Consider the following 17,426-nt stretch of genomic DNA (forward strand, 5'->3'; position numbering starts at 1 on the left):
CACTACAAATAACTGGGTAAACTTAAATACAGCATCAAAAAAAGATAAACCCATGGCATTAAACTTAATTAACAGCTAAAACAAACATTATAAATAATTCTAACTCACTAAATTTTTAATGTTTCTTTAATCAGTTGATGATAAAAAGTGAAAGAGCAGCACCAGTTCAAATACAATATAGCTTCAGCTATACACCATAAATCAGAGTGCATTATGGGTATAAAATGATCACTATATAGGGAACTGAGGACATAAAGACCAAGCAATCAAATCATGTGTGAATTCAGTAAAATGGTAGTTTAATGCAAACTTGAATAGATTTTAGCAAAATAATTTTACCTTGAATTATATAACCAACAAATTCAAACAATTACCAATTTCTTTATTCCTACACATGACTGCATCTTATGGCGTATCCCTAATTTCAGTCATTCTGCATTAAATTACTTGTCTTACATAGAAACAAGATAGATGTCATAACAAATCAAAGTGATCCTTCAGCCTGTTGTCCTTTACTTCAACTTCTCACCCGCTGACAAGTCTACACAAAACACCACAATCACTGCAATTAGCATCCCATCTCCCACACATTTGAGGCCAATGATCACTCAGCCGAGGATTCAGAATGAATGAGGAAGATTAATCACTGACAGCTAAAAGTACTGATTAATGAGCGGTCATTAAAACTTCATGAAGGACTGATCAAAGCAACTTTGTACATGTTGTGGCCAGGTTTACAGCACAACAAATAGAAGCTTGTTGAATAAAGCAGAATGGGGCGGAAGGGTGTTTCTGCAATTTTCTGATGAAGGAAATCTAATGATAATGCGATTGGGGTTCGGCAGGCAAAAGCATCTTCTCTTAGTCATCTCGCAAACACAACTATAGTTCTAGTAGTAAATGCCCCCCATTGACCCCGTGAAGGGGGCCCAATATACACATCCACATATGCACGCATGCAGAATCCAAACACACACACACTCAACTGCACAAAGGGAGCTTTGTGCACCAATGATGGAAGGTTCTTATGTGTGTGTGCATGTGTAATTGCTATTACCAAGGTGTTTAAAGGTCAGAGGCACGGCATACCTTTTCATTTTTCTCACCAGGTTTTCAAAAATACAGTTAAACTACGGCATCCGAGGTCTCGTCTTCCCAGCTGAGAGAGAGAGGAAAAAGAGGCCGAGAGAGATATAGAAGTGCTGTGGGACCGACAGGGAGGAATTCTCAAGGGAATCAGGGATTAGGAAAGAGTGTCAGGGAGAGAGAGAAAGGAAGGGGTGGGGCTAAAATGCTGAAAGTGCAAGGGGTAAAAGCAGCAGCCCAAAAATGGAGGGGGAAGGGCATCAGGGGAAAGAAAAAAAAGAGAGAGAGAGTTTATGTATACATCTGTGTGTGTGCGTGTAAAGGAGCGTGTGAATAGACTCTTTGTGATCAAAAGACTTGTTTATTTTCTCGGTGCTTGAACTCTTCAGGAAACACATTTGGTCTGTCTCTCCGCCCGTCTGCCACACTAACCTCGAGACGCACACCTTTGACTTTACACACAACTCCAGAGACAGACTTTACAGTGCTGCGATCCCATGGACAATATCTCCTGTTCAATGTACATCTCAAAGGGATTCCTGATGAGGAGCGTGCAAATTGACGTCCATGTTTTCTCTTTCAAGTACACATAAACTCTCCCTCTCGTTCTGTTCAGTGTCCCCTCGCTCTCTGCTTCTCCTTGTCCCAGCTGGTATTCACACGTTTCTAATAGGATTAGCACACTTTCACTTTGGGGAAGAGCAGATAGATGTACAGTATACGAGGGATGAAGGGGTGGAAGATACGAGGTAGGGAAAGCAGTTTATGGGGTTAAACGTGGAAGAGAGAGAACTGGAGTGGTGCTTGCATTTGCAAAACTACATTTTGATAAGGTATTCAGAGTGGTTGCCAGGGTGTTGCTATGTGGTTACTATGGTGTTTTTGGTTTCTAGAGCATTGCTAGTCCCTAAAAGTGGTTGCTAGGCTATTCTGGGTGGTTGCAAGGGTGTTGCTATGCAATTACTATGGTGTTTTTGGTTTCTAGGACATTGCTGGCTCTGAAGGTGGCTGCTAGGGTGTTTCTAGGCAGTTGCCAGGGTGTTGCTATGCAATTACTCTGGTGTTTTTGGTTTCTAGGATATAGCTGAAACATGAACGAGGTGGCATGAGACATGGCTGGCTCTAGTTGCTAGGCTGTTTCTAGTTTATTCTGCGTGGTTGCTAGGGTGTTGCTATGCAGTTAGTATGGTGTTTTTAGTTTCCAGGGCATTACTGGCCCTGAGGGTGGTTGCTAGGCTGTTCTGGGTGGTTGCTAGGATGTTGCTATGCAGCTACTATGGTGTTTTTGGTTTCTAGAACATTGCTGGCCCTGAAGGTGGTTGCTAGGCTGTTTCTAAGCTATTCTGGGTGGTTGCCAGGGGGTTGCTATGCAGTTAGTTGCTATGGTGTTTTTGATTTCTAGGACATTGCTGGCTCTGAAGTCAAGTCAAGTCACCTTTATTTATATAGCGCTTTTAACAATACAGATTGTGTCAAAGCACTTAACAGTATCAAATTGAAAGATAGAGTGTCAGTAATGTATAATGATAAGATTAAACACTAAATTTTCAGTTGAAGGTATTTCATTATTGAATTCAGAGATGTCATTGTCTAGCTCAGTTTAGTTTAAATAGTATCAAATCGGCGATAATCGCTAGAAATTAAGTGTCCCCAACTGAGCAAGCCAGAGGCGACAGCGGCAAGGAACCAAAACTCCCTCTGTGTCAGAATGGAGAAGGTGGTTGCTAATGTGCTCCCGGTGTTTGTCAGAGTGTTAAAATGCGGCTGTTAGGGTGTTCTGGTTGGTTGCCAGCTGTTTACTTACCAACAGTCAAAAATGCAAAATTTGACTTCATACTTCATCTAAACATTTTTAAACTAATATATTCTATGCATCAAAAAAAATTTATATGACTGAATAATTAATAAATATATATTTAAAATTATTTAAAATTTAGCCACAAAGATCTGCAATGGCTGCTTCTATAAACTTCTATTTTTATTACGCTATTTTTTTTTTCTAATTTTATTCAATTTGCATTTATTGCCCCAAAATCAAACAAAATCATCCACTAACACATGGGACAGAAGCACTGCCTTATTTGCCAATTGTTTTTGCAAATATTCCCATTTTTCCACACAAATCACATTCATAACGTGCATGGAAAAATGAAAAAGCTAATGATATCCTAGTCCCTAGATATGGCTCACATCCCTCCTTCAATGGAAACCTGTGCTGTGAGCGCTCACTGACATTTAATACTCAGGGTTACCACCAAGTATGAGCAATATAAATAAAATAGACTGAAAAAGTGATGAAAAATGAAATACAGATCAATTCGTTTAAAAAAAACAGGTGGATACTGTACTCATGTGGGGCTTGTGATGCTGACTAGCTCCTTCCTATAAGCAAATGCAATGAGAATGCAGCGGTAATTCATCACACACACACACGTACACACACGTCAGGCAGCGCGTACATGGGCACCCTCCAGCTATTTAAAGTAAATATTTCAAAAGCGGTAAAACCAGGTGCCCTGCAACCACTTGATTAGGTGTAAATAAAGTCGACTGTAATCCCTGAGAGAGCAAGACTGTTTGTATGTGTGTGTGTGTGTGTGTGTGTGAGGCCTCATAAGCCAGCGAGGAAAAGAGACTGAAGGAGAGGAATGCAGGAGTTATATTTGACCCATTTCAGGCACTTTGCCAAGCGGTGTGCCAAGCCTATGAGAGCACGAGAGAGAGAGAGAGCGAGCGATGGAATGAGGGTGAGGAATTAAAAGTGAGAACAGAAGTAAATTGTGGAGCAGAGACACAGGGCACCAGCCGCAAGAAACATGAGCGAGGTTAAGTGTTAGAGGACACCGAACGGCTACGAGAGCTTACACGTGTTTATAAGCGCCTGCGAGGGCCACTGGTATGGTGTCGGTCTATATCGGGCCCGGCATGTGCGCGTTGACAGCGTCTCCTGTATCTCAGCTAGGAACTCGCTCTTCCTACTCCTATTCGCACTATTCACGACTTCCTACTCTTCTTTTACCTCCCTCCCGTGCATAAACGCGGACTCTTTCCATCTTTCCTTCGGCCCAAAATAGTCACGGAGTGAAAAATTTCAAACCGACATCTACACTTTGTTTTGGTTGGAGACGTCCTCAAAGTCTCCCGATAATTTGTTTCATATTAAAGCAACAAAGCTCAAAGTTATATTTAAGAAGAAAGGACAGTGGGATGAGGAAAAAATGGAGAGGGGATAGAAATGATGGGGTAACATTGGGATATACGGGGTATAAAGTAAACGTGGGACGTAGCGCAGGGTTCGGAAAGAGTGAAACGCTGCCCGGGGTGAGTCTGTTGAACACTGCAGACTGTGTGGCAACTGCGGCCTCATTACCTCACTGGCAATGAAGTCTCGGCCCTGCCTTTTAACACAGAGGAAATGTGTGTGTGTGTTTGTGTGTGTTGCAGTGAGAGGAACACAGTGTTGGTTTGTGAGGGGGAGAGAAATAAAGAAAGAGGGTGAGAATATGTGTTTGCGTACCCAGTGCCAGGATGACTGTGGTGTGCCGACAGCTTGCCAACGCTCCAACCTCAATCACGTTCGTCGGGTGTCGAGAAACACCTCGCGGTGTCTGTTGCTATGGCCATTAGTCTCCAACCGCACGTAGATATAAGCCAAGATAATAATACATAATCATTAAACTCTGTTATAATGACAAGCCACCGTGATGCCTACGTCACAGTTTGGCACACTGAACAAAGGATTCGAGTAACTATATTTAACACTTTTAAACTTAGGCCTTTTTTTTGTTTGAGCGCTATATAATTGCAGTGTGACCTTTCGAAGGCTGTGAAATTTAGTCAAACGCATCTACCACTTAAAGGACTAGTGCTGAAAAAGAAACTTTGCTGAAAATTTGCCGTCTAAGATGAGTTTGTTTCTCCATCAGAACAGATTTGGAGAAATTTAGCACCACTTGCTCAGCTATCGATCGTCTGCAGTGAATGGGTGCCGTCAGCATGAGACCCAAACAGTTGATAAAAACATCACAAAAATCCACAAGTAATCCACACCATTCCAGTCCAAAAATTTACGTCTTGGGTGTTTGTAATAAACAAATCCATCATTAAGACATTCTTAATTTCAAACCGTTGCTTCCAGCTAAAATACGAGTCCTCTATCCATAAGATTGCTTTCTCCAGTGAAAAAGTCGTCTAAATCAGAAGAGAAATACGAACAGATCTAGCACCATTTACAAGCAAAAATAGTCCAAAATGTTTCTAAACAAATATATTGGTGGATCTTGATGCGAGAGGACATTTTCACTGGAGGAAACGTTATTATGGACTCATATTTTGGCCAGAAGCAACAATATAAATTTAAAACGTCTTGATCTATTTGTTTCTTGCAAACATGCAGCTTTTCACTTCACAATAAGTTAACTGATGGACTGGAGTGGTGTGGATTACTTGTGGATTATTGTGATGTTTTTATCAGCTATTCAGTCTCTCATTCTGACGGCACCCATTCACTGCAGAGGATGAAGAAACAAACTCCGAGGCCTGAGGTTGAGCCCATTTTCAGCAAACTTTAATTTTGGGGTTAACTCGGAAAGAAAAATCTGTCATCATTTACTCACCCTCATTTTTATCCATTGAACACCACAGAAGTTATTTTTTAAAAAGTGTTTTTTGTCAATACTATGAAAGTCTATGGTATCCGGTACTGTTTTGGACCCCACTGACCTTTATTATATGGACAAAGAAAGTCGAATTCTATATCTTCTTGTTTGTTCTGCAGAAGAAATAAAGTCATTCAGGTTTGGAATGAGTATTTCCTCGGATATTGTTGTGCAAGGATACTGTGTGCATTGTGGATGTAGCCTTGGATTCTGCCAACTGCTTCAGAGTCTGTACATTTTAAACTGTAAGCTGACATGCATTGTGTCGATGTCTTCCGCATCTTGTTTTCTTGCCTCTGCAAGTACTCCAGCCTACATGTTTGGCCGGATGATGTATAACACAAGGCATTGAATGTGAACGACCTTGTTTGCTGGAACTGTTGGTTTTGTGTTTAAATGCGGAGGACATGGATGAGTAAATTAGCGAGAGTGTGATATCTTCTCATGTCTTGCCTCTGTGTGGTTTTATACGAATCAGCATGTTCAACATTATACGCTCATTGAAGGATTCTGAATGTCTGCCATTGTACACTTCAATATTATGATATACATTTTCATCATTGATATAAAAGGTTTCATCAATGACAACAGCTCAAGGTTACAAATGAAAGTTCATTACATTAAACAAGTATACATACATGCATTGTCAACAATTTAGTAGGGATGTGAAAAACAACCACAACAACTAGTTGGTGGGTTGCCTGCATAACAAGTCAACTAATCAGTTTTACAGAAACCCGGTATAATTAGGCTGGTTTCAGGTTCACTCCGATTTATACGCGTTTTCTTTAGGAGCCTTAACTAGTCTGCTTCAATAATAGACTAGTTGGACAACCTTTGAGACCACTAGTTAGGTAAACCCCAGACCCATGTTAAAATCTGGGTAATGAAGGTGTTCTATGACAAAATGCTAAATAGTTAAAGTGTACTTGCAACAAAATGAGATTTTTGTTCCTTTGTAAATTCACTAACTTAGACAATTCTTATTTAATTACATCACAAGGCATGTTTTGTCTTCATGTAGGCTATGTAAATAGTTTGGAAGACTATAGCTAATTAGAAGTAGATTTAATGTTAAGTAAAAATGAAGTAAAATATAATCAATTCTGTCATTTAGCCTAAGTTTAACTAAATAGTCTGGAAGACTATTATACGTAGATTTAATGTTAAGTAATGAAGTAAAATATAATAAATTCTGTCATTTAAGTGTAACTGGGCCATTCCACCGAATGGGCACCGTTTCTGTGTCGCACAAATAAATACATTTTATTATTAAGCAAAGTGTCCTGCACATTAATCTAACTGAAAATTTAAAATATATAATAAAATTGTTTATTAAAAACTACCTAAAACACTGAAAATATAGCATTGTACATGTCCCCAGTGTCTAATGCTACGTTTTAACATTAAATATAATGTTTAAAATCCTTCAGAAATCATGTTTGTTTTGCATTTTTGTGTACCTCCATATCCCATCTGTGCTTTACATACATTTATTTCAAAATAAATGTATAATATTTTGGATAAAATACACATTTTAGTCGTGTCCCCTGGTTTTCACTCAGTCCTGTTACCCGAACACATTCCCCCCTTTAAAAAACTGGGAAAATTCCACAAGACACATTTTCAACATAATATTGCAACATCTGGATCTTCTGAAGGCAATGAAATTGCCGAAAGCATGTGGTCTTATTTTCTTTTCTGTATATTTGATGATATTGTAACGGTGGCTGGGAGCGTCATTATAAACATACTGTCCTGTTACCTAAATTATTTCTTAGATGTTACTTGTTTATTTTAAAAATACAAATCTTTGTGAATCACTATAATTTGCTGAGTATTCTCATAATTATATCATGTACTCCATGTGGCTAGATTATATGTATTTGCTAATTTTATCCTAAAATCTCAATCCTGTTACTTTCAGTCCTGTTACTCATATATCCTATACTTATATATAGTAACTGAGTAAAAGTAACAGGAGTGAGTAGTGTCATCAGAATTATTAATGTAAATATTAGGCTACATCCATATTAATCTAGATAAATTTGAAAATGCATCTTTTCCTCAACGTTTTGGTCTTCTATCCACACTGAGACAATGCTTTTTCCCAGAGAAAACCTATGGTTGTTCCTGCATTGTTGTTTTATATTACTTTCCTGCAAGTATGACAGAAAATGTATGATTTCTGACCTGTGGCAATTATTATTTGAGTGTGAGCTGCGCTATAAGAAAACAATATCCACAGAAAAACTAAAAACAAGTTTATTATTTTTTTAGTTATTTATATATTATCTTATAACCTGTCTTCTACCCTTAAACATAACCCTAACAAAAACCTCAACAGACCACTGGATTTAAATAGAAACATGATTTGGCCTTTTTTTAGCAGTGATGTCAGCTCACTAATGTTTATCCTATTGTTTAATAAATTGCATCATAGAAAATTGATAAGCTTGAGGTTTGAGTCGCCTTTAAAATGAAAAAAATGGGTTTGTGTAGGCCTACTTTAGAAAAATACACCTTGTGTAGATAAATAGTGACTTTTTATGATAAAAATAATGTTTTTTGAACATGAAACCAACAATTTCTTTAAAATAAACACCTGCCTGGGGGGGAAATGAAGGAATTTGTTGACATAATTTTAAACATGCTTTTTAAAAGACATAAGAGTTTTGGTAACAGGACTGAGAAAAACGCATCCATCTTCCACTTAAAAATTAAATAAAGTTACCTGAGATGGACCAATACAGATTTTGAATAGTTAAATATGTGTATTACTAGATTCAGTCTTTAAAAAAGATAGAAAATGAAATTTTGTTTTGAAGAGTTTTGGAAGCAAATGGCACCCATTCGGTGGAAAGACCCAACTAAATATGCTAAAAATAAGTTTGTCTATCGTGAGAACGTGTTTGTAGTAGGCCCACAGCTTCAAACCACTATTCAGACTCTTAGCTGACATTCAAATATGTATTCAAAATAACTCACCGGGTTCTGTCACGAAATGGGAAGTTAACAGTCAAGAGGTTATTTACATGAATTCTCACCGCAAACACTTTGTCGGTTTTGCAGGTGGAAATCTTTCCGTAATCTAGTAAAATCTGCTTGGTTTGATGCTGAAAGTCGCCGTGTGAAATCAGATAGAGTTTGGTGTCCATCTAGTGGTTAATATTGGTATTGTACATCTCTGCAAAAATGAAAATGAATCCAGTCAGAATTAAAAAAGGCGGGAAACCGCGTGTGCGAATCGCGACGATTTCCTCACGTTCTGAACGGAACAATGTAGTTTAAATTGTTTGCTCTGTGCTGTTTGTAGCCTGCTGTAGCCTATTCTACCAGGTCATTAGCTGGTTCAAGATAGTAAACCAGGAACAAATGGTGTTGTTGGCTGTTCTCAACCCACTTAGAAACCATGGCCCGGTTTCACAGACAGGGTTTATGAGACTAAACCAGGATTAGGCCATAGTTCAATTAGGCTATTTAAGTAATTTTTATTAACATGCCTTAGAAAAAAAACATTACTGGCGTGCATCTTGAGACAAAACAAAGGCACTGATATGTTTTAAGATCAGTCAGTGCAAGTTTATTTCAGTCGTAACAGCTCAGAATTACGTTTTAGTCTAGGACTAGTCTTAAGCCTTGTCTGTGAAACCGGGGCATATGTTCCAAAACAGTGGATCTATAAACAAATGATTTTGTAGGTACCCTGCTGAAAAAAAAGAAGAAGAAGAAAACAATAGAAACCATCACAGATGTTAATTCTTTTACTGGTTATAATGGGACTTGTATTAGTTTTAATGGAAACTGTGGGTTCTGATGGTAATTGGTCGCCTTCTATTGGTGGCTTGTTAAAACCAATAAAACCTAATGGAATATGTCACACTACAGAAAAGCATTTTTAATGGAATAAATGCTTAAAAGTTGTAATGATAGGCCTATTTGTAGTGGAAACCATTAGAATTTCTGCGATGGCTTTTATTGTTTTTTTAGCAGGGTAGTTTCTAATTATTTGTTTAAAACTCTAATTATTTTTTATGAAATGTGGAGGTATAGGCTACTACCTTTTTAATGAACCTTTAAGGCCTACATGAATACTGTACTTATTTAGTACCAAATGGACACTGATACCATTACTGCATGGTGCTGCCACAGTAGGCTATTTGAGGCTATGTTGTGCTTCATTAAAGGTAGATAGATAGAAGTTAAGTAGACTGTTATAGGGATTTTAAAACGTCCAAATATTTATGTGTCATGAGTTTTAGAAGTGACAGCACAATGACGTCACGCAGCAAAAGAGGTCAAGAACTGCTGTAGATGTTAAAAAGTGGTGCTTGACTGACTTCTCAAAACACCTCATAACCAGCTTTTAAAAGAGTGGCTCTTAGAGGCTCCAGTCTGAGAAATCATCAGCTTGTTAGTGTTAAAACTTGAACTTGAATGCCTTGCATTCCCATGCTTAATGTTTTTTTTCCTGAGGACCTGGATTTCCATTGCGTGACAGTTGGCAGGTGTGATATGAAAGTTTTCATTTTAGAACTAACCATTCCTTAACATAACATTAACTTTTGTCAGTTAAGTGTCATTTAGAAGACAGTTACTGATGTATACGTCCTTCTGGAGTAATGTGAGGTTGCTCTGTGGAATAATAATTAGATGGTTTCTTCAGAACAACTCTGAAAACAGAGTTCACCTACAGTGCAACTTAGCCTTCCAGGCCTTCACTCTACTTCCAGAGTTTAAATTTAGTTGAAAATAAAACAGTTTTTCCAAACACTTAGTTTGTAAAAAGCAGCTCGGATAGTTTTCCAAAAATAATCAATGTATAAAAAGGAAGGTATATAAAACTGTGTCAGATCAGATATATAATGTAACTGAAAGTTTGCCAGAAGTGAGCAACATCAATTTTGCAAACTAACTTAATACAAATTGGACGTTGCTTCTAGCCTCTCCCACCACATTCTTCTAATACTTACACCAGGAATATTACAGGTTCAGAACAAGATAAACTAATTCAGCAGCATTTGTGGCATGCTTGAATATCACAAAAATCTGGGATACAGTGAAGCACTTACAATGGAAGTGAATAAGGCCAATCCGTAAATGTTAAAATACTCAGTATATGGCCACAAGACTTAATATGCAAATCGACATGATTTTAGTGTGATAAAATCATACCTTCTTTTGTGTAAACTTATAAACAGTTTTACTAATTTTTGTAACAATTGTAACATTAACCCTAGAACCACAAAATGACTGTAAACTGATTTGAACAGCTTTACAGTTCAAGCAATGCGTTTTAACTGTCAATTTTTAAAGGAATTGTGAAATATGTAGAAATTTAAACTTTACATTTCTGTTTAAAGCTTCCAAAAATCAGTCTCTTGTAAATGCTTCACTGCAGCCTCTCTATATTTATTTATTTATTTTTAGTCAAAAGGAGGGACAAATTGAAATTATTTTTGTGGTAACTAACATTATGCCACTTATGCTGTTGATTGAACTTCTGTTAAATATTGTTTTTGAATTGGGCTTTTCACACTTGAAACTAAACTCATTTTAATTATGGGTCAACATAAATGATCTTGTTCCAAGTTGCACTTGGTTCATACTTCACCATTGGATAATAATAAAATCCAACTAGTCAGGATTTTGCAAAATCTGCATCTTGTATACATATTTACAAAAGTAAAATCATTAATTGGATAACTGCAAGACAGAACCAGCATGCAACTTGATTTAGTAAGGAAGTTGTCACTTAAAAGTGATTCATTTGACTCAACTCTTCCATTGCTGCATATGCTTTACATATTTCCCTCAGACGTTGAAACTTGTGATTTTCTAGCAACATGTTTTTTTTGACACTGCATGCTTTTGGCCTGCAAAAGAGCTTTGTAACCCAGAGTTTAACAGCAGAGGGTAATGTTAGGCTACTTAACCCAGGGTTTAAAAAATTATTATTTTCACATACACACACAAGCATTTTTAAAAGGTAAAGGAGAAGACAGAACCAGACATGGACACATTTTTGGTCTAAAGTTGCACTTTAATCCTAACACTTATTGGCTGTTTGGCCCCCTCCCTTCTTTGCCCACCCCGTTCCCTCCCCATACAACAGGCACACAGAGAGCGATGAGTAACAGACAGTTCAACAGTTCTGAAACAAAATCCGGATTCAAATCCAGAGCGGATTACAAATTCCATGAAGAGCTTCTGAGGTAAGAGCGAGACACACACCGACAGAGAGGAAAAAGGATCTTCGCAAAAACGCAGATACAGAGTCGAAAGTGACCATCGTCATGGAGTTAACATCAAATGTCAAAAAGAGAAGCGGGTATGTGTTCTGAGAACAAAAGGAAAAGCATCTGCATGTTTCCTGACAACATGTTACGGCAGAACTCTTTGGTTTCAACTCTTGAGGTTTTAGCATGAAAATCTTCCTTTGTTGACCTAATCAGTTACCTTTGGATTGAAGCTGTAGAAGCCGAAGGGAAACAAACAGGAAAAGCAATGACGTTGCATTGGATATTAATTTAAACTCAGTCAAAATAAGTTCTGTTTGAACGCAGCTAATTCCATTTAAATGTGAGATTTACCTCTATTTGGCAATGCAAAACAACAGAACATACTGCGCACAATGACAGCGATGCAGTCGTGGACATTCCTGCTGTAAATGGTTGAAGAACAGGTTTTCGTGTGCATGTCTACAAGAACGTCCATGCATTTGAGCGCGTCTAGCATGTGAGAGGTCCCGTGGTAGAGGTTTAACTTTGGTATCATTCAGGGCCCTCTACGGCAGAGCCGTCCTCACACACCGACACACAGAGATATATACAAAAACCAATAATCACATGAGCAACGTACACGTAGATAAACCGATGTGAAAACAAAATCTGCCATAAACTGTTCTTCAAAACCGATCGTGGGCCGGATATTTGAACCGGACGTAGGATAGATAATCTGGGGAAATCTGTGAACCCTTGTACTCACGCGAAAAAGACGCTAAAAAGACCCTCTCCTGAGCAACATCTCCTCTGCTCCCCTTTGTCAAATTCTTAAAGCTTTTTTCCCATCTATTTGGCATTTCTAATCAAACATGAGGTATATGCAGAAGCGTATCTCTCTCACTCTTTTTCCCTCATCCAACGCATCTAAAAAAAACAAAAAAAAAACGAAGCAAAATCGAAATTAAAAAGAAACAGTTGGAACGAGAGTTATACTTAAAATTGGGCCATAACTATACATTACATCGACTAAGTGTGAGAGATATAGTTTGGAAACTTGTCATCTCTCGAAAGCGGTGGACGAATTTTTTTTTTTTTGAAAAGGTGCCCACAAAAACAACAGTCACTTTTAGTAGCTAGTTTTGGTTTCAAAAACTGAAGTTTGTCATCAGTTAAACATTGACGCTTGCTTTTTTCCTGAAGCTACCCCACATTTTCCCCAGTTTGGTTTTACGAAGATTAAAAAAAGACCGAATTGATAAATTAAAACGCTATAAATATACATAAATAAGCCAATAAATAAGATGAAGAGTTGGAAACATATAAATCATTGATACACCCTCCCCTCACACAATAAATACAAATTTCAGAGGGAAAAAAAAATCAAAGAGAGACAGTTTAAAGCTTTTGGTCTAAAATCAAGTCATCATCATCATCATCATCATCATCATCATCATCAACATTTCATAAGGACTATTTTTATCACAGCCTTTTTTTTTTTTTTTTACATTAGCAATAGTAAGCAGTTGAACATAGATTTTTTTTTTCCTACAAAATCTATCAAAGCACTAACAGGTACATTCCCTCTAGAAGTGTAACATCAACTGGATTTCCAGTTTCTTTGAAACCCCCATCCCACCCCGTCCCACCCACCTCTACATTTCTCGTTTGTCTGCATTTTTGTATGCGTCTAAGATCACATAGTCAAAAACAGTTTCACCGACACGCCGGGCGAAAGTTACGTTGGCCTATCGGTCGTGTTTCGGTTTGGTTTCCATGCTGGAGATGAGCTTCCACATTCACACACGTCTCCCTATCTCTCCTCGAAGAGACCTAGCACCAATACGGTCTTTCTCCACGCGTTGTGCATTGGTTAGGTTGCTATTTGGTGTCAAAAAAGAAAAGTTTTCACTTTTGGTATGTCTTCAGTTTTGGCTTATCGTTTCACAACATTCGCAATCGAAGCAAAACTTGGAAGCTACATGTTCACAGTATTGTTTCAAACCGCCTGATGAGGGAACCCCCCACCCCGGCACGATCAATTCAAAATGACGAAACACACGAAATATGAAAATAGGCAATACGTCACCCCATTATCCCAAAAATATAAAGCAATGAGACGAGTCATACAGCATAAACAGACAGACCAAGAGGAAAAAGCAATAAAACAAAATATATATGTATATATATATATTCTGAAGTTCAGTTCGATGAGGTTAATAAATATTCTCCCCGTCCAGGAAGGAGAGTGAAAGCATCGACTTAACGGAAAGAAGGAGGGAGGAGGTGAAGGAATGATCTTCTGGTCGAAACCACGTCGAGTCTTTTCATGAGTCTTGCTACTCTAAAAACCTCCTCCTCGTGCACCTCCTGTGGTCCACTCCTAGTATTTGGTTTCATTCCATTGAGTAAAGTTCAGTTTTAGTCCATTGGTTTTGGTTTGGTTTCATTTTTGGTTTAATCCGTGAGTTGGAAAAAATAAAAATAAAAAAGCGGCAACATCACATGTCTCCCCTCAGCATCTCGGTTGTTGGGATTTCCCCCTGCGGATCCTCTTCAGTTGCTGCTCCTCTTGCTTTTCTTCGTTTGGCCCGCGCTTTTTTGTCCGAGGCACAGGAGAGGGGTCTAGAGAGGATGGAGGGCAGGGGTTTGGGGGCTCGGGGATTCGTTTTTCACAATTTCTCCTTATGTTTTTATGTTTTTTTTGTTTTTTTTTGACATGTCTGAGGTCTTGTCATTTGAGCACTTTTCAGCTGACGCAAAAGGCCAGACAAACGCTTTGGTATCTAAGAAAAGTGAGTTGAAGATTGAGGCATGGATGCGCTTCCAGCAGATGATCAGTGATGGAAAGGGAATTGTCACAGTAAGCGCCTGTGTGTGTGTGTGTGTGTGTGTGTGTGTGTGTGTGTAATACTGTCGAAAAGTGGAGAAAAATCCCTCTAAATTCGCTTGCCGTCGTGTTTTTCATTGAAAGGAAAAAATGCTGAAAATGTCATGGATCAAAAGTGAAAATGGAATGAAAAGAATGAGAAAATCTAAATACTCGGTAGCAGAGGTAGATTGAGAAATACATTTACAAAAAGTTGAAATTATAAGGGGTGCATGGAAAGATGGTATTTGGTGTTGTGTAGAGTTCATCTGATCCTGGACAAGTCAGGTTTCAAAGTCTTAGGTAAAGCTTTTCTCTCCGATTTTTGGTTTTGGTTTTTGGTATTTTGGTTTTGGCATTTTTTGTCTTTGTGAGTCTTTCCTTTCTTCCTCCATGTGTTTATTTTTTGGTTTCTCTTCTCTACCGTCCAGTGACACTTGTCAAATGTCCTTCCTTTGTTCCATTCGTTGCCACCCGTTTTCCTTTTTCCTTGTTGTTTCTTCGCAAAGTTTTTTGGCTCTCGACCCTGCCCTCAAATTCATCTGTTCGTGTGGGTTTGTCTTTTTCCATATGGAAAGGAATAAATGTACATTCTCAAAGTAGCTCCGTCGAAGCCACCTCTCCACGCTGTGTAGGTCAATTTTTTTGGTTTAAACAGTCCCCCGTTATCCTGTTCTCTCCTTATCCCTGTTCTCTTCTGCTCATTTCTCTGTATTTTTGGCATTAAAAGACGTAATGAGAGAGAGAGAGAGAGCACAAGAGAGAAATGGAGGGAGTGAGAGATGGCTTTGGTTGAAAAGGCGAGTCTTGTCTGTCTTCTTTCTTCTGCTCCTCTGACTCCCCTCAAGTGCAGCAGGTTGGTGTGGGCGTCACTCAGCCATGGCTCCGCCCAGAGGGGGCGGTGAGGCATCACCTAACGAGCAGAAGGAGGCGGGGCTTGAGCAGGGGGAGACGGAGCAGGAGTCTGGGCTTGTGCCGCTGGCGCCAGGAGGCGGAGAAGCCCTGGGGGTGCCGACCAGACCCATGCCTGCGCTCCTCGCCAGGGGCAGTAAAGTGGGGCGGTTTAGGAAGAGGGACTGACGAAGTCCAGCTCCTGGACCTCCAGCTCCACCCAGGAACATTTGACCGCTGCCCTCAAGAGCAGAAATGGGCATCTGGCCACCACTGGCAGCCAGGGCTGTGAAACAGATGAGAGAATAGAGGGAAAGAAAGAGATTTTTAAATTTAGGGCATATAAAACACATACACTCTCACCAAAATCTTACAATGGCTGTTTGATGCCCCTTTTCCACCAAAAGGGTGCTGGTGCTTGGAAACAGCTGTTTTTTCTATTAATTGAGAGTTGAAAAAAAGACTAATTGAAGTGTCTTTTTAGTTTTTAGAATGTATTTTAACATTAAAAGTAATTACATTAAGTACCTTTATGCCATCAAAAATGGAAGTGTGCTTAATAGGTACGTTTACCTATATATATTTATATACATACACACATATATATATATATATATATATATATATACATACACACTATATTGCCAAAAGTATTGGGTCACCCCCTTCTAATGAACAGGTTTGACTACTTTAGTAATTTCCATGAGTACAAATCTTAATGTTTAAGCATATAATGATATTCTAGGGAATTGTGTGCTTCTAATTTTAAAGCAACAGTTTGGACAGGACCCTTTTCTATTCTAACATGACAATGCCTCTGTGTGTAAGGCAAGATTAAAAAAGAAATGATTGATTATATATATACACAGAATGGTTCTAGATTGTGCATCTGCTCCAGCACTGTGTTGGTGGCAAAGGGTTTTAAGTGGTTAGGATGAAAGTTCAATGATGAGTTCAATGACAAGGGCCTAGAAATGGAAGGTGCTTTTGAAAAAGACAGACAAGATAAACAAACACAGTTTTTCTCACACACACACACACACACACACACACACACACACACACGCACACACAGACACACACACTACATCAGTAGCAAGGATGAAGATGTGATGAATATGCGGTGGGAGTACAGCCGCAGGCTCTTTGATGGTGAATGATGGGAAGGTTTCCCTCATGTTATTCTAACTGATCTCTAAATATGTTCTCCTGCTCCATATATTTCTATCAAAACACTTTCATGCAGCCATCTTTTTCTCCAAGCCTTTTCTCTATCTTGTCCTCTTCACTATGACAAACCTTGCATTGTGGCCAGAGGGTTGCTGCTGATGAGGGCCTGGTTCATTCCTGTGCTTACACCCATCATTGTGTTCCTGTAACGTGTGTGGTGTTATTTACACGTGCCCACAAACACACGCCATTCATACATGCAGAGAGAAGCAAGCAGTTTTAGTGACATTTCAAGAGCAACCGCGTTCATCGTGGAGTTTGTGTTCATTTCACAAGCTGGAAAGACTTACATGAGCCAGACAAAGAAAGAAAACTCAAGAACAAGAAATTCAGCAAAATGCGGTTTAGGTTAAAACTGACAGGTTTGGAACACAAGTGAGAATAGAGATAGCATTGCGAAAACAGGTATGATAAGACTACAGCAAAGCTGTAATTATTATCAGTTCAGAATGCTTAGTCATAATGAAAGCT

At 38.7% G+C, this 17,426-nt stretch overlaps 2 protein-coding genes across 14 annotated transcripts in view; both read right to left on the reverse strand.

The window, feature by feature from the left end:
- Positions 1 to 8,857, reverse strand: part of erf (Ets2 repressor factor) — a 42,108-nt gene extending 33,251 nt beyond the window's left edge. The window contains exon 1 of one of the 2 annotated variants that reach the window (XM_058753505.1): positions 8,733 to 8,857. The gene's annotated coding sequence lies outside the window, so the exon portion shown is untranslated. The remainder of the gene's footprint in view (positions 1 to 8,732) is intronic. The other variant, XM_058753506.1, reaches the window with a different exon arrangement.
- Positions 8,858 to 13,620: 4,763 nt separating this feature from the next.
- pou2f2a (POU class 2 homeobox 2a) overlaps positions 13,621 to 17,426 on the reverse strand; it is a 70,293-nt gene continuing 66,487 nt past the window's right edge. For 11 of the 12 annotated variants that reach the window (XM_058754718.1, XM_058754717.1, XM_058754715.1 and 8 more), the window contains 2 exons: positions 17,025 to 17,098; positions 13,621 to 16,011 (listed from right to left, as the gene is read on the reverse strand). In XM_058754718.1, coding sequence (XP_058610701.1) covers positions 15,704 to 16,011; positions 17,025 to 17,098 — 382 coding nt within the window. In that variant the 3' untranslated portion in view covers positions 13,621 to 15,703. The remainder of the gene's footprint in view (positions 16,012 to 17,024; positions 17,099 to 17,426) is intronic. The other variant, XM_058754724.1, reaches the window with a different exon arrangement.

Source organism: Onychostoma macrolepis, chromosome 19, assembly GCF_012432095.1.
Source record: "Onychostoma macrolepis isolate SWU-2019 chromosome 19, ASM1243209v1, whole genome shotgun sequence".
NCBI classification, from domain to species: domain Eukaryota; kingdom Metazoa; phylum Chordata; class Actinopteri; order Cypriniformes; family Cyprinidae; genus Onychostoma; species Onychostoma macrolepis.